The sequence below is a fragment of the Thalassophryne amazonica genome, chromosome 15 (genome assembly GCF_902500255.1).
Source record: "Thalassophryne amazonica chromosome 15, fThaAma1.1, whole genome shotgun sequence".
In the NCBI taxonomy this organism is placed as follows: domain Eukaryota; kingdom Metazoa; phylum Chordata; class Actinopteri; order Batrachoidiformes; family Batrachoididae; genus Thalassophryne; species Thalassophryne amazonica.
Window position 1 is genome coordinate 23,348,478 of NC_047117.1, and position 27,522 is coordinate 23,375,999.

At 43.0% G+C, this 27,522-nt stretch overlaps 2 protein-coding genes across 2 annotated transcripts in view; one reads left to right on the top strand and one right to left on the bottom strand.

Annotated features, from left to right (window-relative positions):
* Nucleotides 1-765: 765 nt before the first annotated feature.
* On the bottom strand, nucleotides 766-24,364 carry rnf150a (ring finger protein 150a). Its single transcript, XM_034187831.1, is given in 9 exon segments — nucleotides 766-1,255; nucleotides 5,919-6,123; nucleotides 6,309-6,405; nucleotides 6,493-6,575; nucleotides 8,409-8,480; nucleotides 14,070-14,137; nucleotides 14,140-14,172; nucleotides 14,175-14,318; nucleotides 23,737-24,364. Coding segments are annotated over 9 exon segments (1,275 nt in total). The 5' UTR covers nucleotides 24,191-24,364; the 3' UTR covers nucleotides 766-1,136.
* Nucleotides 24,365-26,069: 1,705 nt separating this feature from the next.
* The window catches only part of znf330 (zinc finger protein 330), a 4,193-nt gene continuing 2,740 nt past the window's right edge, over nucleotides 26,070-27,522 (top strand). The window contains exons 1-4 of the mRNA XM_034187803.1: nucleotides 26,070-26,145; nucleotides 26,326-26,483; nucleotides 26,578-26,597; nucleotides 26,678-26,748. Coding sequence (XP_034043694.1) covers nucleotides 26,364-26,483; nucleotides 26,578-26,597; nucleotides 26,678-26,748 — 211 coding nt within the window. The 5' untranslated portion in view covers nucleotides 26,070-26,145; nucleotides 26,326-26,363. The remainder of the gene's footprint in view (nucleotides 26,146-26,325; nucleotides 26,484-26,577; nucleotides 26,598-26,677; nucleotides 26,749-27,522) is intronic.

The window sequence follows — 27,522 nt, forward strand, 5'->3', positions numbered from 1 at the left end:
AAGATCTGGGATGCTCCGTGCAGTCTGAACAAATAACCCAATGATGTATAAAAAGCCACCTAGAAACACAAACTAGACACAATGTAGTCTGCTTTTACCATATTTCTCAACTTTGGATGGAGCCAAGCTGTTTACCCTGTGCCAAACACCACTCCATCCCCAGCCCACCTCAATACTTAAACACGCACACAAGAAAATACAAGGACCATGGGGGCAGAAACTGGAGGGTTAATGCTGGGTCACGAAATATTAGATTAGGCATCCATACCTGCCAATATTTGAATGTACCAATGCGGGACCACCCACGTGTGGCCACAAGCGCCAAAGGCGCAAAGCATAACTGGGGGGGTCTGGGGGAATGCCCGGACCCACACAACTGCAGGACTAATGGGCGTCCCACACACACACACTCATGCAGGATGCGGGACATGGGGTAAACACGGTTGGCAGCTCTGGGTATCTCATCACCACAAGAGTCAAACAAAAACATAATGGCCGAGTGTGACTGCAGAGCAGTGAACATATGACATCCACAGGGGCAGCGGAAATGCAGTTCCAATCCAATCCAATCCACTTTATTTATATAGCACATTTAACAACAAAAACGTTCCAAAGTGCTGCACATACAGTAGAATCACGATAGATAAAACCCCAATAGTCAAGAAATAAATTAAAAATAAGAAAATTAACAATAAAAATAACTAAAATGTGCAAGATAAAAAAAATACACACATACAGCATACAAAAGATAAAACCAATAAAATCTACCAAAATAAAACAAAACCAATAAAACAGAGGACCACACAACTCATGCAGTGTTAAAAACCAGAGAATAAAAGTGGGTCTTCAGACGAGACTTTAAAACACTGTTTGGACATGAAGGGGCAGAGCGTTCCAAAGTCTGGGACCAGCCACAGAGAAAGCCCTGTTTCCCCTGGTTTTAAGTCTTGTCTTGTCAGTTCACTGTTAAATGCTGATACAGCAGGATGCTGCTACTGTCCTGTTTGCTAATGTGCCTGGAGTTCATGAAACCACAACTCCAGGGGTCAAACACATGAAGAAATATGTGTCGGTCCATGGTCACAAGGCCCTGCTTCAATCCTCCTCTTCACATTTTAGTCTCGGCTTCGTCGGACTCAGGATTTGACCTCGTTGCATTCCTGCTCCATGGATATGTCTATCTCGGACATGTCTACCTCTACACCCATAATGACAGAAGTGTCTGAATCACTGCTAAGCGGCAGCTGGTGTTCACCTAAACGAGAGGAAACGTACAGTTAATTCATGCCAAGGCAGTTGTATGCAGGATGAAGTTGTACAGTACATAACTCTCTCAGGAGAGAAATAATGCTCTGCAGTTCAGTCCTGTGAGGAAGGCTGAATTTATTGGCCTGAGGCCATCATCCTTTAGACCTGTCAAGACTGCAAAAGGGGAAAACCCAACAGCATCAACGGCAGAGCTCAACCACATTTATTCAGCAGACTGCTTCCCACAATATACAACTCAAGAAAATTATAGCATACTGAAATTCTTTACCAACAGGTGTAAATTTTGTCATTTTTAGCATTCACACTAAGTACCACATGAAATGTTTACAGCAGTATGTAAACTGTCTTGGGGATAACAATTTACACACTGCTCTGGGGGTTAGTAAGGTTAGACCTTACTTGTGTGAAGCACCTTGAGACAACTTTGGTGTAAAATCTTTATGACAATGTGTAAATCTTCTCGAATGGGCTCTTATTTTGGTCAGGCAACCATGCAGTTCCAGAACAAGCACTATTTTGGGTGAATTTCACTAACACCAAAACAGTTTGTAGTTTCCCTGTAATTCAAAATTTTATAAAGAAAAGTTGTGAACAGCGCTACCACCCCATTTACATTGAGTCCACGACCAAGTTGTAATCGAAAAATGGCCTCTGCTCACAATCACTCTCACGGACTCCCACTGGGGTTGCAGGCTTGTCACAATGGGGTCTCTGTGTTTGGAAAAAAGATCTGTCTTGGTCGCCATCACTCCCCATTGATTTCCAACAGGCGTGTGAGTGTAGTGAATGGTTTAAAACACTCGCACAAGTTGTGAGACCAGTTAAGAGATACATGGGTCTCATAATCGGTCTTGATAAACTCTCATATGTCTCAACTCACTCTCAACTTGATCCGATGGGTCATAATACACTCTCAATTGACTCTGCATGGGGTTGCAACAATGATCTCGGATATTAACATATTTTTCACTTGCACAAGTCAGTCACAATGCAGGCTTGGTGTAAAGGCAAATAGATCACAATGAAGACCAGCCAAGACTTGTGAGAGTTGGTGAAATGTCATAACCTTATAGGTCTTATATAGGTCTCAGTCCAGTGTAAACGGGGCATTAGATGATGCACCAAATCCACTGAATCAGATCCATCATGAATTGAAGGAGAAGAAGCATTCTTTGTGAATTTCACAGTTTGGACCAAAAGAGCCATATTTTGGCCAAAATTTGGAACTTCAAAATTCTGCGAGGAACAGTGCTTAGATGAAGGCCCAAATCTACCAAGACCTAAAGAAGAAGATACATTTGGAGTGAATTTCATATATTTCACCCCAACAAGTCCATATTTTGCCTAAAATATATATTAAAAAATCTGCCTTCAACAAATCTGAACAATGCTTAGATGAAGCAAACAAACCATTGGAATTAAAAATCCACCAAGAACCGAAACAGAAGACGCATTTTGGGTGACTTTCCAAAATGTGGTCCGGATGAGCTAAGACTAAAAGAGAACAGTCAGCAAAGCTGACTTGGATGCAACAAATACTGTCCTTATTAGGGTCGTGACTGCAGCACAGATTTGATAAATGGACAAATCCAGGAAAATTACAGCTCTAATCCATTAGCGACAGCACTCATTATTCAGGTTAACAATATAACACTACAGGCACTCCATCACTGCCCAAGTACAGGAACAGAAATCCTCACACAGCAGCTTGTTTAGCTCATGCTAATAGTCAGTCAGTGACATTATCGCTGCCAGCTTATTCATGCTGTGACATGCGACGGATCCTCCCAAATTTGCACTCCAAAGAGTTTCACAAACAACACCTGCTCTTGACAAGATGCAACACTGCTTTGTCAAGCAGATGTATCTTAACTCTTTGTTCTAGCAGCTGCTGGATGCCTCATTAGTTGATCTGTGACAATCACTGCTGGCATCCAGAATGAGTCTGCAAACAGTCGTGAGTGACTGAAGTAGGAAACACGGAGCGGTGGAACTTACTATAGGCCTTCACCTTTTTAGTTAACATTATACTGCACTCCATGCCTTGAAACAACTAAGAATAGTATCATTATTTGCTGTACCCATAGGGGAAATTGGTTTTTAACTCCATGCACATTGCTGTAACATAGAAACACACAACAGCACCGCCGGATGATTAGGGGTAGGAAAAGTGCATGGAGTGTCTTAAAGACCATTCAACATGATCTTTAAAATGCAAGCAAAGACACATGTTAAAATCAGAACTACAGCAAGATATTAAGTCATTCCAGGAGCACTCAGTCATCCAATCATCTGGTGAGGATCTGGGTCACACAGTAAGACAGTAGACATGTGAAGATGTGAAGATTAATCGATATGAATCGGTATCTAGATACAAACGTGCGCAATGCGAGTGCATCGATTCATTCAGTGTGCAGTGATTCAATTGACGGATGAAATTGTGATGCATCGCTCGCTGCCTGCTTGCATCGATATTTTTCTGAGGCACATTGAATGCACCACAGACGGAAGCCAGAAAGCACATTTCTACCGCAACAAGCATGCAGGTCCGCGAGAACCGCAGCAAGCAGTTGGAATGGATTTTTGATGCACCAAAACATTTAAATCAGGCTTTGGAGATAGTTTGGCTTTTTTTTTTTTTTAAAAAGGGAAACTTGACAAAACGCAGGTCACTTGTAAAGAATGCCGTGCTGCTCAACGGGCTCAACACAGCCCCAGATTACACTGGTATACAAGTATTTAGAAGTTGTCTGCTTCAGAAATAAAATGTGTTATTTATTATGGATTTTGGTATGTTGAATTCAAATATGACAATAACAATAGCTAACTGGCTACTGTTTCCAAGATATACAAGGTTTTACATTTTGTGTCTACATAATTATACTGTGTTAACAGAAGAGTTTTCATGAAAAATCATAAACATGGGTCTTTTTTTATGTTTCTCTGACTGGTTGTATAATATTTCATCTGTTCTCGTTTTATAACACTTTAAAAATCTGCAAAAGGGTTATATATTAATCCTTAGTAGCACAGCAGTAGCATTTCTTAAAACTACAGCCAATCAACAATTTCAAGCAACATTTTCATTCTCCGTAGCCCAAAATGAGTAAAGTTTGACTATCTTTATTTCAGAAGCATTTTAGCTGTAGCCCAGTGCTATAAACCGAGCTCCAGCAAAACTGGTAAGAAATTTGATCTGAAATGACTTTTGCCAAGGCAGTACTCTGTCAGTGAGTGACTCATTTTAAGTCACTCATTGAGAGTAATGTCTCACTGTTTACTGTACTGTTTAAGTTCTGAGAGTTTTCAAACTTACATAAACTTACTGGTGCAACCAAACACGAGGGAACCAATTCCTGTTCCTTAATGTTGAATCTGGTAAATTCTCTGCTTATAAGGAGTAAAACAAATCCTCTGCCCCTAGCAGAATCAGAAGAAGATGAAGTATACCATAGTACCATACTGAAATGCAGCTTTTTTATTTTCTATTTAAATTTTTGGCATAATTTCTTTGCATCATGTTGAATCGCACCATATCGCATTGTGAGGAATTGAATCTGCATCAAATACATAACAAATTGCATTGAATCGGGAACATCGTCAGTATCGTCGTGTATCGCTATATGTATCATATCGTATCGCTGGTAGTGTATCGAGATGCGTATTCAATCGTTGTCAGTGATGAGATTCACATGCTTATAAGACAGGAAACACCCGAATCCTAAAGATGTGAACACTGATTTCTTGCATTTTCCTCCATCCTCAGTGCCATCACAGCCTGCTTTCTCATGGAATTTCAACCAAGTTGCGCACAATGCATCTGGAGGATATTCAGAGTGACCACGATTGACCTCTGGCTGGCCTTGCCAGGACAATTCTGGAATCAATCTATGTATGTGCCATATTTGGCTTAAACTGAGATGAAAGTCAAATTCCTTGACTTTGCCAAAACAAATTCTTTAAGGGCCTGCCAATATGAAGAACTAGGCTTGAATTCCGCTCATGCCATCTGTTTGTGTCAGTCCAACTACCTGTAAAAAAGGGTACCGGCCTTGGCTGGAAAGCAACCTGCGATGGACTGACGCCCTTTCCAGGTGAACTTTCATCGGATTCACTCCACGGAAACCACAGATAAGCACAGGCCCAATGGGCCTCGGTGCCTGTAAGGACTTGCTTCACTGGCATACCCGGTTTGGTAGAAATCAGTAAAAGGACCTAGGAAGAGCAGGCAGCAGACTTGACCTTGGCTACAATGGTTGACCATAGCCAAATTTAACCTCACCTGGGCATATGTGTGTCAGGTTTGGAGGATATTGGTGTGTGTGTGTGTGTGTGTGGGGGGGGGGGGGGGGGGGGGGGGGGGTTAGAAATAAATCAAATGGACTTTTGACCACAACGACCACAACCTCTGGTGAAACTGACGTTTTACAGGCAATTCCAAGGTTGACCTCCATTCACATACCAATTTTGGTGGAGATCAAACAAAGAACCGTGGAGGAGTCATGAACCAGACAGGCAGATAGATAAACATTGCTCAAATTATAGTATGAAGCCATTAACAGTAAAATTCCTAGATTAGCTGATAGATCCCTAATCAATGACTACTGCTACGACATAGTAAATGTATGATGCAGAAAGCATAAACTTACTGGTGAAGACGTCGTGAGTCTCCCCTGCCTGATATAATGCATCAGGATGGAGCTGCTGTAGACCTATTGCTCGACCTCCTGCGTCCAGCACCACTGAGCTCTCGTTTACTGTGATATCACTGGCCCTGCTGATCGGGTTTGTCAGGGCACCCCCAACAGATGACTCATAGTCTGGAGGAATGTCACCTGAGTAGTCTACACAGAGCTGGATAAAAAACAAAAAACCCATTCAGAGGAGCTTCGATGCATGCTACAAGTTACATAAGAGAATTAAAATATGCGTAGATATAATCCTTGAATTAGAAATAAGAGCAGCAGATACAAAATCATTTACATGCTCATATGGAAAAGCAAAACTAAACCAAGAAGAAGAAGAAGAAAAGACCTAACTGGGATTCCCAGGGCTTTGAGGATGTTCATTTTACACATGGGACATGTCCGGTGGTCTTGTAGCCACGGGTCTACACAGTGCTTGTGGAATATGTGCCTGGACCAAACCACAAACTGATTAATGAAACAATAAATAACTTATGTTGTGTTTTTAAATGTGTAGAAGTAATCAATTAAAACTTACTTGCATGGTAATATCCTTACAATGTCATTAGGCTTATAACCTTCAATGCACACTGCACAGTTGTCAAATTCTGAACCAGTTTCCTAACACAAACATAGGAGACAAATGTTCTTTATCCATGATTTCATACTTTTCAGTCATAAACTGAAGCATTTACTTGAAAAATGTTATGTCTGTGTCTGGCCAATTGTGTGCATGCACAAGTCAAAATGCAGTTTATGTTTTTTTAGTTTTTACTCAATGCAAGTTTCTAATAATAACAATACACCCTTTATTGTCATTGTGTGTGTGTGTGTGTGTGTGTGTGTGTGTGTGTGTATATATATATATATATATATATATATATATATATATATATATATATATATATATATATATATATATATATATATATATATATATATATATATATATATATATATATATATATATATATATATATATATACGAACACACACACAACAAAATTTGTCCTCTGCATTTAACCCATCCTAATTACAGTTCGACACAATCCAACCACTTGGAGCAGTGGGCAGCCACAATCCAGGCACCCAGGGAACAACTCCAGATGTAAAGACACTGCTAGAAAGTAAGGAGCAGACCCTAAGTAAACATACTTTTGATTGTGGGAGGAAACCGGAGTGCCCGGAGAAAACTACACTGACTGATTCCTCTAAGATGAGTCAGAATCAGGGTCCATTCAGATTCCACAATTTTTTTTTATGATTTGTTACTAGGATTCAGTCTCAGTTACTTGACTTTCAGTGACTGCATCACACTACAGAAGCCAACCAGGGACTAGTTGGTAGAATAAGTTAGTGGACCTTACAGCCAGCCTGTACACAAGCACTGTGGGTGCTGTGCAGACTAGCAACAGAGTCAGACTTCTTTTCAGCGAGTCCTACTGTTTGCATGGACCGAGTGTTGAATAAGGCCAGAGCCCAGCAAGTAAGCCGAGTGTCTGGGTTTGCGATTGTTCTAGATCAAGACCCTAGCTTTCAGTGCGTTCCAGGGCTATTAGAAGTATGTTGAAAATGTCAAATTTGTTCTAAGATTCACTTCTCTTGGTAGTGGGACCTTGGTCCTTTAGACTGAGTGATACCTGGGGAGAGGTTATAGCGTAATGTGGCTGCTGGACAAAGGCGCTTGGCCATGTCAATACCCTTGCAAGAGAATAAAGGTCCACGTACATAGTGTTCTGGTGTTATCAGTATTACTATACAGTTGTGAGACTCTGAGGCTAAGCAGTAATATAAGGCATTGACTGGATATCATTGGTACTTGGTCTCTCCAGTGGACTCTTGGGTACTGCTGGAATTCTTTGAGACAAATTGTTACTGAGAAAGACTAAGATGAGGCACATTATGTGCATTAGGAGGGCGTGCTAGCTATGATATTTTAGATATGTGGCCTGTTTTTCTGTGCATAAGCCAGTGCACAGGTGCCTCAGTGTTGATGAGCCCAGCAACAACAACAAAAAAAGCCAAGGGGTTGCCCATGAGTGGCACACCCACATTTCACCCAGCTGCAGCATGTAGATGGCTACTTTTGAGAGATGGCCATGGGCCGGTTTTGTGCCTGGGTGGTTGCCAATGGGGACCCATGGCATGTCTGTAGTATGGTGGATGTAGCGATATGCTTCTTCTGGTGTTATGATTAATCCCAAATTTAAAAAGAGAAGGCATTCCTTCACTAGTATCTGCAAATTCAATGATAACGTACATTTCGTAGTTCTCATACAAATCGATTTACAACGAGGCAAGACGCAAACTCAAAAAGAGGGAAATTGATTCACACGGACAAATGCCTGTAGCTGCTGATTTCTCTTCAGTTAATGTTTTATCTCCAACACTGATTTAAGTCACTTAAAGTTCATGATATACATGTTATTTGGCATTGTGGGGATGAAAATTTACCTTATCACCTTTCTTAATTGTGCGTATTTGAAGCTTATTGATGGCTTTTTTAGCAGTATCTCCGAGTCGTCTCTGTATGGGGGAAAACAACAACAACAACAAAAAAATCAAACTTCAAAGTAAAAACTGACATAATTATTAGATTGTAACACAATCTAGATGGAGTCTTAAAATTCAGTGACCACAATGACAAACATACAATCAAATAAACCAATGTCTTAATTTAGCTTTAGGAGGTAGATTGAAGACTCACAGATAATTATAATACAATATGTCCTCTAATACAGTATGAATAACAAGCGGCTCAGACTTGACGGGTTTGAAAATGTTATATGAAGAGGAACAATGTGGGAAGTGTGTTCACTGAGATCAGGTACATGAAAAGAAGCTGTGTAAATGAATAAAAAAAAAAAAGACTGATACAGCCAAGTATTGCAATATTTTTTATCTTGGATACTTATCACAGCATCTTCATCTTTCACAGTCCACATGTGCTTTGGTTTTCAAACCAAAGCAGACAGCAGTGATCTCCATAAAACAAATGCCACAGTGGAAAATCATCAATTAAACATTATGCAGCTACGTGGTGTTATGCTATCCCGAATAGCCGACACATAATGACATGCCCAGGATTTATGAAGATGTGAAGGAAAAGTTATGCACTTTATTTTTATGTGATGTTATGGCACATTTAACTTTAGTGTATTCAGTGACACTGTGCAATGCAAACAGCATTCTAATCATTTGAGATGGATATATAAAATAAATCCATTTTAAATCAAACAAACAGTCTGCCGTGTTATCAGTATGTGATGCAAATATTAAGACTATCCAAGTGGTGCACAACAACTTGCAGTTTAGGCTCTATACATTTGTAGTAAATTTTGCAGAGTATTGCAATAAACACCATATTGCAACACAATTGTATCATAACCCATGGAAAGTGATACTCCATATACGGTCAGGACCTGGCCAATTTTTTTTTTTATGGGTATTGAGAAAAATTACAAACTGCTGCTTTAAGACAGGAAAAATGCACCATGATGAAATTACATAAAAGTATAAATACAGAGGGCTTCTGTTGATGGACAATGGACAATTTAAAGTTTCCAATCCACCTTACCTGTGTGTCTTTGGATGTGGGAGGAAGCCGAAGCACCCGAAAGGAACTCACGCAAACACAGGGAGAACACGCAAACTCCACAGAGAAAGGCCACAGGTGGGAATCGAACCCATGACCTTCTTGCTGTGAGGCAACAGTGCTAACCACAAAAGACCTATTTCTCTTAAATATTGTTCACAAATCTGTGTTAGTGAGCACTTCTCCTTTGCCGAGATAATCCATCCCACCTCACAGGTGTGACCTAACAAGATGCTGATTAGACAGCATGATTACTGCACAGGTGTGCCTTAGGCTGGCCACAATAAAAGGCCAGTCTGCAATGTTCAGTTTTGTTTTGTTTTTTTTTGGGGGGGGGGGGGGGGGGCTTGAAAACCAGTGAGTATCTGGTGTGACCACCATTTGCCTCACGCAGTGCAACACATCTCCTTCGCATAGAGTTGAATAGCAGCCAGATGCCACTGAATGCAAGCGTTTGCCCACTCAAGTCCGTTACGACAATAAACTGCAGTCGAGACCCCAATGAGGACGACGAGCATGCAGGTGAGCTTCCCAGAGACGTTCCTAACCATTTGTGCAGAAATTCTTTGGTTCTGAAAACTGATTGTTGCAGCAGCTGCCCGTGTGGCTGGTCTCAGACAATCTTGGAGGTGAACATGGAGGTCTTGGGCTGGTGTGGTTACACGTGGTCTGTGGTTGTATGACTGCCAAATTCTCTGAAACGCCTTTGGAGATGGCTTATGGTAGAAAAATGAACATTCAATTCATGGGCAACAGCTCTGGTGGACATTCATGCAGGCACCACACCAATTGCACACTCCCTCAAAACTTGCGACATCTGTAGCATTGTGCTGTGTGATAAAACTGAACATTTCAGAGTAGCCAGCGTAAGGCACACCAAGTATTTGCAAAGTGGGCTCAATGGAAAAGAACACAAATTTGGTTAATGGTTTACCCTTTGTTTACATTCATTGAGCTCTCAGGCTGGCTATGGCCAAACACCAACCTCCAGTGCTAAAAAATGAACCCAACATAGAAGTGACAGATCTTGCAGTTTCCCAAATAGCTGTTGGAGGCTGGCTCCAAAACAGTCACTTCCCAAACAGGTTTAAATTAAAATCTCCAAATTTACAACAGAAATAAACATGTTTATAGCTTGGTACAAAAACATTTATTTAGTCTCTATAGTTAGTTTCCCAATTCATAATACCAAGGTGGTTGCTTTGAGTGAGAGCTAGTGTGTTCTGGTGTGTTGAAGGCCTTGTTTGCACAGATAGCTAGCAGTAGCTGCTGTGGACGTAATTGTGTTTGTCCTTTCTGAGCATTTTATTCTAAACTGTCACAAGCCTGCAGGTGCATGGCTTTTCTTTTTAGTTCACCTCTGTTCCCCTCATGCTTAGTCTCACTTTTTTGTGGTTTTAGTTTACTGATCATCTTAATTCTTTTATATTTTCTCTTCCGTGTTGTCTTTGATGTGTGTGAGTGTATCTTACACCAGCATTCCCTGCACACCTTTTACACAGAGAACAACCATGTGGTTTCCTTTCTACGTGAAATGCACCTCCTCCTGGGGCAGAGAGGATAGTCAACAGGTGTCTCGCTTACTTCCAGTTCATGCGCCATTGTCACTTTTATTTTTTACCCTCCTGTCTGTGCCTTTCTGTCCTCTCTCTGCATATTACATTTCATGTGATTCTGTTTGTTGTTTTTAGTTATGTGGTCTTTTCCTGTGGGTGTGTGGTGGAGTGGACGGATGTCCCTTGGGCAACTTTGGCATGAGGCATGCTTGTGGCTTTAATTCTCCTCCTCCTCCAGTGCATCTTTTCTCTGTGCCCTTTTGTTTCCCCCTCTTTTCTCTGTGTTATACCAAGTTCAGGTTTCATTAGTCACTTTCCCCTGTAATCCTGGCTCATGTTGTTTCTCAGCACATGGTCCCCTCATGAAATGCCATTTCTGGCAGTAATCCTCCAGAGGCCCTCATATCTCTGAGTTTCCACTGTTGATGGGTTGCCAGAGTGTCAAGACTGATGGCGCTTTTTTCACTGTTCCCATTGAATATTCCTTTTGAGTTCCCCTGTGAGTCCATTAACGTGATCATGTTTCCAAGATTCTGATCACTCTGCATTCGACTCCCATTGGCTCCCTTGACTGATTCTGCATCTCGTCTCTGGTAATGACTGTTCGAGTGATTTTTATTGTAACACATAAATCCTGGTCATCTTCATTTGACCCAACCTTTTGCATTAGTTACAGATGGTTTTCACTCCTTCCTCCACTTCTCATTTTGGAAAGGTCTATTTGATTTCTGGGAACACTTTGCTCTTTTGCATATTCTGTTTTGGCATCATGTTCTGCTGCTGCTGATCTGCATGGATTTTTTTTTACTGCCACTAATCACTTCAAATCCCTGTGAAGACTGCTGATGAATTATCACCCTCTGGTGGCTCACCTGTTGCACTGCAAAACTGCATGGTATTACTGACTGCTTATCACTGAGTTCTCTTGCAAACTGCTCATGGACCATCAACTGGTGGCTAAGATGCTTGACTGCATAACTGTTTTTTGGGGGGTCATTGCACATGAACGCTGCAATTTTTGTTAATTGATCAACTCAGTTTTTGTTTAAATAAAACCATATGAATTTCTGGCCGTGACAGTTTTCTGCAAAGGGGTTCCCAATCCTGATCAGTGACAAATATGTAAGATATTATATCTTACCAAGTCATTGGTTTGTAATGGAATATCTAAGAAGTCTGTGCTCCAGTATTTCTGTTGAGTGAAATACTTTTTATTATTTAATTTGTATGATAGCATCACGAGCACTTATTAATGGGGACAGAACGCTTGGTGGCATTATCTCCACTGTTACTGCGACAACATGTCAGTCGTGGATTTTAATCCCTGAACTACTGGCCAGAAAATGCATTAATAAAACACCTGAAAAAAGAACCTCCTAGATTTATTTTGTTTGTTAACATGGACATGGGATGGTGTTGTGACTGTATTTATCCCACACAGGTCACACTGGTCTTGCCCATGCTCTGCCTCTTCATAGGGTGGCTGAGGAATTAGGCAGAGTCAGGCACTGCTAAGTTGCTGACATTTGGAAATGCTCCATTTGGACTTCAAACAATCTCTTCAAAAAAAAAAACAAAAAACTAAACAAAATAAATAAATAAAACTATCGGTGATGTCTAGGGATGGGTATTGATAAGATTTTATCGATATTATTATCAATTGTGCTTATCGATCTGATTCCTTATCGATTCCCTTATCAATACCGCTTGTGAATTTTCTGTGTACTAAAAGTAGGCTTTACAAGTTTTCTATGTCAACAAGATTTTATTGAGTCTTAAAGTAAATAAATATGAAACTGGTTACTGGATCCTTAAACTCTGAACATAATAAACTCTACATGGTGGATCCTTGATCTCTGGACAAATAGAAATAAACAAAATCTGTAGTTTTTGTCAAAAGCGTTTCCTTTCAGACATTATTGGCATTAATGTCTTTCCATACATCTGAGCTGAGCTCTTGCAGCTGGCTGTGCTGCATGTCAGGATGTAATTCATAAAGAATGCAGAATGTCTCATTTTGGGAGGAAAAAACATTTTAGTCGATTGTAGTTTATTGTCTGTATTACAGTGTTTGGAAAGAGGTGTCATTTTATTTAAAGCGGCAATCCGTTTTGAAGTTATTAATTCTGACTGGACTCTGTCTCAGCAGAGAGCCGCGCAGTGTTTGGAGCTGTGCAAACTGAACGGAGGACGATTTCCTTGACTGCAACAAGAAAAGTGTCCTAGTCAGCGACTTTAATCTGACTTTAATTTGGGGGAGGTGATGGTCTAGTGGTTAAGGTGTTGGGCTTGAGACCAGAAGATCCTCGGTTCAAATCCCTGCCTTACCGGAAAATCACTAAGGGCCCGGTCTTTAATCTCCTATTGCTCCTGGTGTGTAGTGAGCGCCTTGTATGGCAGCACCCTGACATCGGGGTGAATGTGAGGCATAATTGTAAAGCGCTTTGAGCATCTAATGCAGATGGAAAAGCGCTATATAAATGCAGTCCATTTACACAAAATGACTCACGATTGATAATATTTTAATGGGTTTGACAGAGGTTAAGAAGCGGACTTTCCGCTTCTGAAGAGCAGCAAATCAAAGAACCAACGAGCCAACGGATCGAAGCACTGCTCCATGCTTCAAAGTGGAGTTGCGCTGCAGAACAGTTTGATTACAGAGCCGTTGCAGGGTCTAACCCCCGGCAAACACCCTAAAAAAAATGGCCACTATGAAGGACCGATAAGGGAAGCGTTAAGCAAAAAGGCTATTGTCGGTGGATCGAATCAATTCTTAACTCTACCTGAAAAGAGTCGGTTCTCGATACCCAACCCTAGTGATGTCAAACAGCATTTATCCTGTATCTATACAGTGTATGGTTCTGATGTTCCAAAATGAAGATCACATTAAACTAAGCTGCTTCTGCACAGACACATAAGTTAAAAGAGTGACACTTTAACCGTACAAAGAACAGACGGTCATACCTGGTTACGATCTTGTGCGTTAGCGTAGCGGAATCTCTGGATATAGTAGAAGACAAGCCAGGCGAGGAGATGATCATGAGGACGATGAAGGAGATGGAAACAACACCACCGATGTTCTGCTTACGTACTTCTGCAGGTTTCGGGTCCCTATAGTGATGTGCATCATAACTGCAATGTTCTGCTCCAGCAACGCCACAATCTCACGGCCTTTGTGCTCTGGGATCATAACCGCCACAACATCACCTGTACCTGTACAACCCACAAAGCACAGATCGACAAATCTAGTAGTTTGTTTTCCAGGATTACATCCAACTTTGGCACCATAAAAATGAGGCAGTATGTTTTAGTCATCATGGAAATAATGCTACAGTCCAACAGATTAATAAACTCACTGTACTGAGTGAGGGGACTCAATGGGGTCACCAGGTAGTAAAGGACGCATGTAGCAGTCATTTACGACTTTGCATGGCCTGCACACTGATGTTTCCCCACCATAGTCAACAAGCATCTTTCAAATTCTGCACGTGAAAGATTTGCAGGAACAACACAGTGAGGACCAATTACTGAAAAACAACTATTGGGCACTGCAAATAAATGTTATTTCCTGACTTGTGAGTCTCTTTTCATCATCTTAGCAAATGCATCTCAACATTTATGTCTCCTGTAATGTGCAGTGGTTGACTGATTACACCAGGCCAATTAATTGTCATTTTCAAGAATTTCTTATAATTTGTGTGACACTACAGAGAGCTTATGCAGGCACGAGGTCCCTGATCCCTTGGCAACATCAATACTTGAATGAAGGGCTAAGTTTTTAGTGTCCTGTTGCTTCCTGTAAGGCTGAGAGACTTGTACACCAACCAGTTGGTAATAGGTGTGTTTGGAGGGTACCTGGCTATCGCTGGGATAACTATGTTACATAAACTGTTACAGAGACTCAGACGAGACATACCACATGCATTATATGGGAACGTTAGCTGGGGGAGGGGTTTTGTTTTGTTTTTTTTCGCAGCCATGTGGCACATTTCTCTGTCCAAGAGCCAACATGCAGACTCTTCAGAGTTGAGGACTCCATCAACAGGATAAGGTCAAAGAGGAAAGTATAAGTCATTCTAAACAGTGGCTATATTTGACTTTGCATAACTTTCCAAGCAGGCTACAAATTTTCACACCCTACAGAGCTGTGAACAGAGCAGAGGTCATTTAAACAGTGTGTCCTGAGGTGATCCTTCTGCAGGCACACCAAGAATAACAGATGCCACAGGGGGGGAAAAAAGATGTACATGATAGACGTTTTTCTGAAGAACCAAAGGCTTTACAGAAACAGCAATGTTTGCAGAGATAGTAACAATGCATCATGCAAAAAAATCCCTTGGTCTGGAATTAGAATTTTATATTATACACTCAACAAAAATATAAACGCAACACTTTTGGTTTTGCTCCCATTTCGTATGAGATGAACTCAAAGATCTAAAACTTTTTCCACATACACAATATCACCATTTCCCTCAAATATTGTTCACAAACCAGTCTAAATCTGTGATAGTGAGCACTTCTCCTTTGCTGAGATAATCCATCCCACCTCACAGGTGTGCCATATCAAGATGCTGATTAGACACCATGATTAGTGCACATGTGTGCCTTAGACTGCCCACAATAAAAGGCCACTCTGAAAGGTGCAGTTTTATCACACAGCACAATGCCACAGATGTCGCAAGATTTGAGGGAGCGTGCAATTGGCATGCTGACAGCAGGAATGTCAACCAGAGCTGTTGCTCATGTATTGAATGTTCATTTCTCTACCATAAGCCGTCTCCAAAGCCGTTTCAGAGAATTTGGCAGTACATCCAACTAGCCTCACAACCGCAGACCACGTGTAACCACACCAGCCCAGGATCTCCACATCCAGCAAGTTCACCTCCAAGATCGTCTGAGATGAGCCACTCGGACAGCTGCTGAAACAATCGGTTTGCATAACCAAAGAATTTCTGCACAAACTGTCAGAAACCGTCTCAGGGAAGCTCATCTGCATGCTCATCATCCTCATCGGGGTCTCAACCTGACTCCAGTTCGTCGTCGTAACCGACTTGAGTGGGTAAATGCTCACATTTGCTGGCGTTTGGCACGTTGGAGAGGTGTTCTCTTCACGGATGAATCCCGGTTCACACTGTTCAGGGCAGATGGCAGACGTTGTGTGGGTGAGCGGTTTTCTGATGTCAATGTTGTGGATCGAGTGGCCCATGGTGGCGGTGGGGTTATGGTATGGGCAGGCGTCTGTTATGGATGAAGAACACAGGTGCATTTATTGATGGCATTTTGAATGCACAGAGATACCGTGATGAGATCCTGAGACCCAATGTTGTGCCAACATCCAAGAACATCACCTCATGTTGCAGCAGGATAATGCACGGCCCCATGTTGCAAGGATCTGTACACAATTCTTGGAAGCTGAAAATGTCCCTGTTCTTGCATGGCCAGCATACTCACTGGACATGTCACCCATTGAGCATGTTTTGGATGCTCTGGACCGGCGTATACGGCGGCATGTCCCAGTTCCTGCCAATATCCAGCAACTTTGCACAGCCATTGAAGAGGAGTGGACCAACATTCCACAGGCCACAATTGACAACCTGATCAACTCTATGCGAAGGAGATGTGTTGCACTGCATGAGGCAAATGGTGGTCACACCAGATACTGACTGGTATCCCCCCCCAATAAAACAAAACTGCACCTTTCAGAGTGGCCTTTTATTGTGGGCAGTCTAAGGCACAACTGTGCACTAATCATGGTGTCTAATCAGCATCTTGATATGGCACACCTGTGAGGTGGGATGGATTATCTCAGCAAAGGAGAAGTGCTCACTATCACAGATTTAGACTGGTTTGTGAACAATATTTGAGGGAAATGGTGATATTGTGTATGTGGAAAAGGTTTTAGATCTTTGAGTTCATCTCATACAAAATGGGAGCAAAACCAAAAGTGTTGCGTTTATATTTTTGTTGAGTGTATTATATATATATATATATATATATATATATATATATATATATAGATATATATATATACATACACATACACACAAACACACAACCCCAAGTCTCTGCATCAAGGTAGAATGGGAAACAATTCCACTTACAAAGCTTCAACAATTAGTGTCCTCAGTTCCCAAATGCTTACTGAGTGTTGTTAGAAGGAAAGGTGATGTAACACAGTGGTAAACATACCACTGTCGCAACTTTTTTGAAACGTGTTGCAGGCATCCATTTCAAAATGAGCAAATATTTGCACAAAAACAATAAAGTTTATCAGATTGAACATTAAATATCTTGTCTTTGTGGTGAATTCAATTGAATATAGGTTGAAGAGGATTTGCAAATCATTGTCCATCCATCCATCCATTTTCTTCCGCTTTATCCGGAGTCGGGTCGCGGGGGCAGCAGCTCAAGCAAAGCCGCCCAGACCTCCCGATCCACACACACCTCCCCCCGCTCCTCCGGGGGAACCCCAAGGCGTTCCCAAGCCAGCCGAGAGATGTAGTCCCTCCAGCGTGTCCTGGGTCTTCCAAGGGGCCTCCTCCCAGTGGGACGTGCCCGGAACACCTCTCCAGCGAGGCCTGAGCCACCTCAACTGACTCCTTTCGACGTGGAGGAGCAGCGACTCGACTCCGAGCTCCTCCCGAGTGACCGAGCTCCTCACCCTATCTCTAAGGGAGCGCCCAGCCACCCTGCGGAGGAAACTCATCTCGCCGCTGTGTACTCGCGATCTCGTTCTTGCGGTCATGAGCCAAATCTCATGACCATAGGTGAGGAGCGGAACGTAGATCGATCGGTAAATCGAGAGCTTTGCCGCCTACTCAGCTCTCTCTTCACCACGACGGTCCGACACAGCGACCGCACCACTGCAGATGCTGCACCGATCCGTCCATCGATCTCACGCTCCATCCGTCCCTCACTCCTGAACAAGACCCCAGATACCCAAACGCCTCACTTGAGGCAAGGACCTCCACCGACCTGAAGAAGGGTAAAGCACCTTTTTCCGGTCAGAACCATGGCCTCGATTTGGAGGTGCTGATTTTCATCCCGGACCGCTTCCACACTCGGCTGCAAACCGCCCCAGTGCACGCTGAAGCTCCTGATTTGACGAAGCCAACAGAACCACATCGTCCGCAAACAGCGAGATGAGATTCTGTGGTTCCAAACCAGACCCCCTCTACACCCTGGCTGCGCCTAGAAATCTGTCCATAAAAATAAGAACACAACGTGACAAGGGCAGCCCTGGCGGGAGGCCAACATGCAACTGGAAACAGGTTTGACTTACTACCGGCAATGCGAACCAAGCTCCTGCTGCGGTCGTACAGGGACGGATAGCCCTTAGAAAGGACCCAGGACCCCGTACTCCCGGAGCACTCCCCACAGGGTACCCCGAGGGACACGGTCAAAACGCCTTCTTCAGATCCACAAAACACATGTGGACTGGTTGGGCAAACTCCCATGAACCCTCGAGCACCCGATGGAGCGTGTAGAGCTGGTCCAGTGTGCCACGACCAGGATGAAAACCACACTGCTCCTCCTGAATCCGAGGTTCGACCATTGGTCGAATTCTCCTCTCCAGTACTCTGGAATAGACCTTACCGGGGAGGCTGAGAAGTGTGATCCCCCTATAGTTGGAACACACCCTTCGGTCCCCCTTCGTAAACAGAGGGACCACCACCCCGGTCTGCCAATCCAGAGGCACTGTCTCCGATCGCCACGTGATGTTGCAGAGGCGTGTCAGCCAAGACAGCCCCACAACATCCAGAGACTTAAGGTACTCAGGACGGATTTCATCCACCCCAGGAGCCTTGCCACCGAGGAGCTTTCTAACCACCTCGTGACTTCGGCCTGGGTTAATGATGAGTCCGCCTCTGAGTCCCCAGTCTCTGCTTCCTCTTCGGAAGACGTGACGATGGGATTGAGGAGATCCTCGAAGTACTCCTTCCACCGCCCGACAACATCCCCAGTCAGGGTCAACAGTTCCCCACCCGCACCGTAAACAGTGCTGGTGGAGAGCTGCTTCCGCCTCCTGAGGCGTCAGACGGTTTGCCAGAATCTCTTCGAGGCCGACCAATAGTCCTCCTCCATAGCCTCCCAGACTCTGGAGTGACTATCTGCATCTGCCAGATGAACAAACAAAACAAATTTAAGCACAATAAACACCTACATTACACTCGGCTGCCTTGTCTGCCTGGGTGATTGCCATCCACGACTCAAGGCGTTTCTGTAGGGTGGCGGATATGGCTGCATGCTACACCAGCAAATGCTCACAGACCTGACCTAGCAGAGTTAGGCTTTTTTATTTTGCACTCAAAAAAAAAAAAAAAGCACCAAATTGATAGTCAACATATATATTTTAACAGGTATTGCATTTTCTTACAAAGGAGGTGCATGCCTTTAAAGATCTGCCCAACATAGTCTGACGAGCTAATAAGAAAGGTACAGCTAATAAACTGACACCATCTTCAAAATTCATTCAGGTCTGGTAGCAAGCACTCAGTTAGCACTTTATACCATCCACCTTTACTTTCAGGTCTCTAAGAAGCTTCCCATTTTTGTCCCGGTTTTTATAATGAAAAGGAGCTTCTACTCAGAGAGGGTGTGCGTCTCTCCGACTCACACCCACAGTCTTGTGTAACATGTTACACAAGTCTAAAATTATTAATTTCAGGCAGAAATTTTGATGACTGCAGCTGACATTTGAAATACAAAGTCAAAATTGTGGGACTTTGAGGAGATTCAACACAAAACCCCAAACTAATTTACAGTCACGTACGCTAGCTAAAAAATGTAAACTCTGTTTTCCTTGACTGCACATATTCTATTTTATCAAACAATGTATGTTTCAAGTTGGTAATGATGTCACTTTAAAAGATACCTGGTACCAAGAACAACTGCACAATCCATTATTGAAAAATATTCTCAGAAGTTTCAAACTTTAGATTTTAGAAAAATTAAACCCTAACCCATTTATGTTGACATAACTGGCAAGGTTGCTAGGCAGCTGGGGCATCAGGTTGAAAACCTTGTTCTGACATGGATCACACACTGCCATTGCAAAATATTCAGATTTTTCCTGATTCACACTGAGCAGAAAGTATGAACATTACTGTTCTCATATATGTATATATCTCAAGTTTTTTAAAACAGAAAATGTCTTGATAAGATAAAATAATCCTTTAATAGTCCCACGGCAGGAAAATTTATAATAGATTTCTGATTAGAGCTGCAATGATCAACAATTAGTAACTGACAACTATTTTGCTAATTAATTATTCTGAGTCACTAAAAATGATTTGATTTCACCTTAAATGTGAATATTTTCTGGATTATTTTAAGAGCACTTTCTCCTATTTGACAGTAAACAGAGTATCTTTGGGCTGTAGACAAAGCAAGATATTGAAGGCATCATTTTAGGCTAGAGTTCACACTGATCAATCTTTTTAAGCCATTTTTTACATTTTATGGGCCCAGCAACAAAATGATTAATTACTCAGTTATGAAAATTACAGCCCGATTTCAGATATGGTCCATTTTTCAAAACTGTGGGGTCACTTCCAGAATGACAAAACTGCTTCACACATTCCTGGAAATCATACACTAGCATATTGTAATGTCACATCTGGAGGTTGACCAATTCTGATACTGCATGGAAGAACTTGGATGACAAACACATTAGCTTTCAGAAAAAGGTGGCCCAAATGGCCTGTTTAAAAGCTATTCAGCACTTCATTCCTCAGAGGAACGGGCTGCCTGTGGCTGAATACACACAAACCAATAAACCACCAATGATGTAGGTAATGTCAGTATAATCTGTGGATAAAACTGCACCAATCTCTGGAACCAACCTTGTAACTTGAATAAATCTGCAGCAGTTCGCCTGTGCTTTGTTTAAAATCTTTTTTCCTGCACTCTGCAGAATGAGTTCCTGCTGTTCAAACCTTATCTGGATGGGGCGCGGTGATGATGGTGTTGGTTGTGTCTTTACATGGATGGGGCGCGGTGAGGATGGTGTTGGTTGTGTCTTTACATGGATGGGGCGCGGTGATGATGGTGTTGGTTGTGTCTTTACATGGATGGGGCGCGGTGATGATGGTGTTGGTTGTGTCGTTACATGGATGGGGCGCGGTGATGATGGTGTTGGTTGTGTCGTTACATGGATGGGGCGCGGTGATGATGGTGTTGGTTGTGTCGTTACATGGATGGGGCGCGGTGATGATGGTGTTGGTTGTGTCGTTACATGGATGGGGCGCGGTGATGATGGTGTTGGTTGTGTCGTTACATGGATGGGGCGGCGGTGATGATGGTGTTGGTTGTGTCGTTACATGGATGGGGCGCGGTGATGATGGTGTTGGTTGTGTCGTTACATGGATGGGGCGCGGTGATGATGGTGTTGGTTGTGTCGTTACATGGATGGGGCGCGGTGATGATGGTGTTGGTTGTGTCGTTACATGGATGGGGCGCGGTGATGATGGTGTTGGTTGTGTCGTTACATGGATGGGGCGCGGTGATGATGGTGTTGGTTGTGTCGTTACATGGATGGGGCGCGGTGATGATGGTGTTGGTTGTGTCGTTACATGGATGGGGCGCGGTGATGATGGTGTTGGTTGTGTCGTTACATGGATGGGGCGCGGTGATGATGGTGTTGGTTGTGTCTTTACATGGATGGGGCGCGGTGATGATGGTGTTGGTTGTGTCGTTACATGGATGGGGCGCGGTGATGATGGTGTTGGTTGTGTCGTTACATGGATGGGGCGCGGTGATGATGGTGTTGGTTGTGTCGTTACATGGATGGGGCGCGGTGATGATGGTGTTGGTTGTGTCGTTACATGGATGGGGCGCGGTGATGATGGTGTTGGTTGTGTCGTTACATGGATGGGGCGCGGTGATGATGGTGTTGGTTGTGTCTTTACATGGATGGGGCGCGGTGATGATGGTGTTGGTTGTGTCTTTACATGGATGGGGCGCGGTGATGATGGTGTTGGTTGTGTCTTTACATGGATGGGGCGCGGTGATGATGGTGTTGGTTGTGTCTTTACATGGATGGGGCGCGGTGATGATGGTGTTGGTTGTGTCTTTACATGGATGGGGCGCGGTGATGATGGCGTGGTTGTGTCTTTACATGGATGGGGCGCGGTGATGATGGTGTTGGTTGTGTCGTTACATGGATGGGGCGCGGTGATGATGGTGTTGGTTGTGTCTTTACATGGATGGGGCGCGGTGATGATGGTGTTGGTTGTGTCTTTACATGGATGGGGCGCGGTGATGATGGTGTTGGTTGTGTCTTTACATGGATGGGGCGCGGGTGATGATGGTGTTGGTTGTGTCTTTACATGGATGGGGCGCGGTGATGATGGTGTTGGTTGTGTCTTTACATGGATGGGGCGCGGTGATGATGGTGTTGGTTGTGTCTTTACATGGATGGGGCGCGGTGATGATGGTGTTGGTTGTGTCTTTACATGGATGGGGCGCGGTGATGATGGTGTTGGTTGTGTCTTTACATGGATGGGGCGCGGTGATGATGGTGTTGGTTGTGTCTTTACATGGATGGGGCGCGGTGATGATGGTGTTGGTTGTGTCTTTACATGGATGGGGCGCGGTGATGATGGTGTTGGTTGTGTCGTTACATGGATGGGGCGCGGTGATGATGGTGTTGGTTGTGTCTTTACATGGATGGGGCGCGGTGATGATGGTGTTGGTTGTGTCTTTACATGGATGGGGCGCGGTGATGATGGTGTTGGTTGTGTCGTTACATGGATGGGGCGCGGTGATGATGGTGTTGGTTGTGTCGTTACATGGATGGGGCGCGGTGATGATGGTGTTGGTTGTGTCTTTACATGGATGGGGCGCGGTGATGATGGTGTTGGTTGTGTCTTTACATGGATGGGGCGCGGTGATGATGGTGTTGGTTGTGTCTTTACATGGATGGGGCGCGGTGATGATGGTGTTGGTTGTGTCTTTACATGGATGGGGCGCGGTGATGATGGTGTTGGTTGTGTCTTTACATGGATGGGGCGCGGTGATGATGGTGTTGGTTGTGTCTTTACATGGATGGGGCGCGGTGATGATGGTGTTGGTTGTGTCTTTACATGGATGGGGCGCGGTGATGATGGTGTTGGTTGTGTCTTTACATGGATGGGGCGCGGTGATGATGGTGTTGGTTGTGTCTTTACATGGATGGGGCGCGGTGATGATGGTGTTGGTTGTGTCTTACATGGATGGGGCGCGGTGATGATGGTGTTGGTTGTGTCTTTACATGGATGGGGCGCGGTGATGATGGTGTTGGTTGTGTCTTTATCTGGATGGGGCGCGGTGATGATGGTGTTGGTTGTGTCTTTATCTGGATGGGGCGCGGTGATGATGGTGTTGGTTGTGTCTTTATCTGGATGGGGCGCGGTGATGATGGTGTTGGTTGTGTCTTTATCTGGATGGGGCGCGGTGATGATGGTGTTGGTTGTGTCTTTATCTGGATGGGGCGCGGTGATGATGGTGTTGGTTATGTCTTTATCTGGATGGGGCGCGGTGATGATGGTGTCGGTTGTGTCTTTACCTGGATGGGGTGCGGTGATGATGGTGTCACTTCTGTCCTTACCTGCATGGGGCATGGTGATAACAGTGTTGGTTCTATCCTTACCTGCATGGGGCATGGTGATGGTGTCGTTGGTGCTGCTGGAGCCCACGTTGTAGATAACTACCGCAGAAGCGTTGCGACCTGCAGCGTTCCGGATCTTTTCTCGGTAGGTGCAGTTCCCTGCAGCGACGAGGGCCACCCAGGCGGTACCGTGCGGTACGGAGGGGAACCTGACGTCCGGTTCGCACACCTGCCGGTCCTGCGAGATCGACGGAACCACAACCAAACCTCTGGCTTCCTTTTTCGGCGAATGCTCGCCGTACCGGCCACACTCAGTTTTGTTACTTCTGACTTCAGAAGTGACGGGGTCCAAATAAGTAATGCTGACAAACGCCGTGTACCACTCCACTTTGTCGGCCGCCGTGAAGTCCAAACACAACAAGTGCACGAAGAAAAACGACAAAAGCCACGACCAGAGAGCCACACTGCGGCACGCGCACACCACAAGCGCTGCCATTGTGGGCGGAGCTCCTGCCTCCTAGGCTTGTTTGCTTTTTGTTTCAAAGGACGTGGATGTTTAAATTAAGTTCACATACCTCCATAAAAGGTGCCAAACTCGTTTTGGTTTTAAGCTACATCTCTCAGATCGCAGTATACCACCGGCACCAAAACACAACAGTGCGCCATCTTCCTCGTCTTCTGTCGGATCTATTAGCGGTTAAACAATCCTGTTGGTGCATTACTGCCACCACCTGGACAGGAGTGTGGGACAGGAAAAAAACAAAAAAACAAAACTAAACTAAAAGAGCCTCAAAAACCGCATATCACAAGGTCACATATTCCCCACTGCCAAAATAATTATTTTCATTTGCATTAAAATAACAAAATACTTGCATTTTGCACTAAGCATCAATAAGTCTACGTGCTCATAACATTTCAGTTCTTGGGTATCTGTGTTTAATTTTTTATTTATATATTTTAATTGTTGTTCTGATGCTATATTCCACACTTGTAGGTGTCCTATTAGAAAGTGCTGTGTAATTTTTGTGTTCTTATTGTTGTTGCTGCTGCAGCAGCTGTTATATCTCAAACATTTTTTTGTAATCTGGAACCAGTATATGCTCTACATAATATTCAAAGTTTTTATCAATGATTTCTTAGATTATTCATCAGCTCACAAAGTGTTATTAAAGTTCATTGTTAATAAATATTTTTAATTAAATGTGCATGAATGCTTAAAACTGTTTCTAGATCCTGGATCCAAAATATGTTCAAAAACAAATTCAGAATAAAATGAAATAAAATAAAATATGGTCATTTTTAATTTGAATGTCCCTGTACTGTTGTCACTCTGTTTTAATGCAATGTTAGCTCATATTTTTTATTCCTGACTCATTGATGTATTCTGGGATTTGACCTCTTGATAAGAACAAGTGTAGTGATTTGTCTTACTCTCCATGATTTTCATCATGACACGGTTATTACTTTTATCTCTTCTCTAACATTCTTGGATCCTGATTGTTGACCTTTGATCCAGATTGATCACCTTTGTGACTGCTGACCTGGGATCCCAATCCTTCTTCCTGATCACTCGTTTTTGAACACTGATCTTTGATCGTGATCGCTAACTTTTGATACTGATCACTGATTGTTGAGCTTTAATTCTGATCACTCATCTTTGATCATGATTGTTTTTTCTCTTTGGTTACCTCAGTCGGGATTAACCATCAGTACTAAATATCAGTTTTTATGTTCAGCAATCAGGATCGATCCTGATTGCTGAACATAAAAACTGATATTTAGTCCTCGTGGTTGACTTTTGGTGGTGTTCAGTTGTTCTTGAACACTCCTCTGTGAACACAGGTCTTTGATCCTGATTGCGGACCTTTGATCCTGATCACTCATCTTTGATCACAATGTTTGACACTCATAGCTGGCATCAATCAATATCAACTTAGATGCTAATTGATGCCAGACAATCAGTTGACCAGTGGCTATTGCAAATGTAATCTCAAAATTATTTGAAGGTATACTCTTGAAAAGTTAGAGTTATGTGCAATACTATCGTACATCTTATGCAAATGTCTTCCAGTCATTTCGCATAAATTTGCCGCACTTACTGTAAAAAAAACAAACAAACAAACAAAAAACATTCTTTACTGTTTTGGGACTCAGGCAAAATATTTTCCTTCGGGGTGAATAAAGTCTTTGATATTTTTATTTAACTGATATGATGTTGTAGAAATTCGTTTTCAGTTTGAGTTTAAAGGGGATAATTATAAATAAAATCATATAGAGAAGTCTGAATTTTTTTGAACCCGAAATGGTACATGTAAAAGCGGAACTAAAAACGGCTTGTCTTGTTTTACGTCGGAACATTTTTCTCGCTGTAACGGAGCATCACTGTTTTAGGGAAGTCCTGCTGGTGACTTTTTGGTAATTATTTGCATATAATTTCTTTTCTTTCGAAAAGTGAGTAATTAAAGATGCTCGTATGTAACCTCCTGTGTAGGTTTATAACGTTTTATTAGCTTTATGGAGTTGCAGCTAAGTGTTGTAAGTTAGCTTAGCGCTTGTTAAGTAACAGGAGGTAAATAAACTTTTAACCGCCGCTGCTACATTGTCTACTGCTTGTTCGGTTCATCTTCACAGGATAACAGAATTAAAGTCTCGCTCCTTTGGAACACAAAATGCCCAAAAAGAAAACAGGCGCCCGAAAAAAGGCCGAGAGTCGTAAAGAGAGAGAAAAACAGATTCGAGCGAACCGAGAACACGTCGATGTGGCCAAACATCCCTGTAACTTTAACATGGTGAGCAGGAGAAAAAAAACCCACAAAGTGTCACAGCTTCAGTGTCTGCTACAGTGGCTTGTTTAAACTTTTCCCACTATACTGTGTTTTGTAGGAGTGTGACAAATGCCAAAGGTAAGTGTACATGTGGAGTTAAAGTGTTTAAGGTGAAGTGTTGGGGCGTTGACTGTTTTCTCTGTAATCTAACCTGATAGAAAACAGAAGAACAGAGCTTTCTGCTACTTCTGTGGATCCGTGCAGAAACTCCCCGTCTGTGGTCAGTGTGGTGAGTAGTGTCGTAACCATATTATAGTTTAGGCAATAGGCATGCAATTTCTTTGTCAGTCAGACCTTAAAGAAAACATAATAGAAAACAAAACAAGTCACAACTTCATCCGGTGGCTTTGCTTCTCCATAGATGTACCACAGTTTTCCCACAATTCACTATGATTGTGGTTAATTATAGTGTGGCATTTGGCTAGAGATCATAAAAGGGTGTGGGTCGGGTACATGTCACTTCCGGTGAAATGGAAAATCCAAAGGCGAGAATTCATACTTCCGCGACTGGCCGTCCACTGAAAACACGCTCAGGCTGTATTGATTGTCTGTTGAAATCAGGTGGTTTGGTTTGGTCTCTAACTTGCTTCTATCAACTAGCTAATAGCTATCATTGTCTGGAACGATGATATTTATACTCCAGGTTGACCTGAAATTAACCATTGCATATTAAATTGACTTTATTAATGAGTCTGATCCCTTTGAAAAGTGACCATAGTTAATGTATTTGTATTGAATTTGGTGATGTTGTCAGCGGCCAAAAATGGCCACCAGAGGGCAGTCTGGTAAAGTCTGAGCCCTTCTGTGTGATCCTCGGTTCAAACCCCAACAAGGCCAGACAAAGTACACTCAACAAAAATATCAATGCAACACTTTTGGTTTTGCTCCCATTTTGTATGAGATGAACTCAAAGATCTAAAACTTTTTCCACATACACAATATCACCATTTCACTCAAAGATTGTTCACAAACCAGTCTAAATCTGTGATAGTGAGCACTTTCC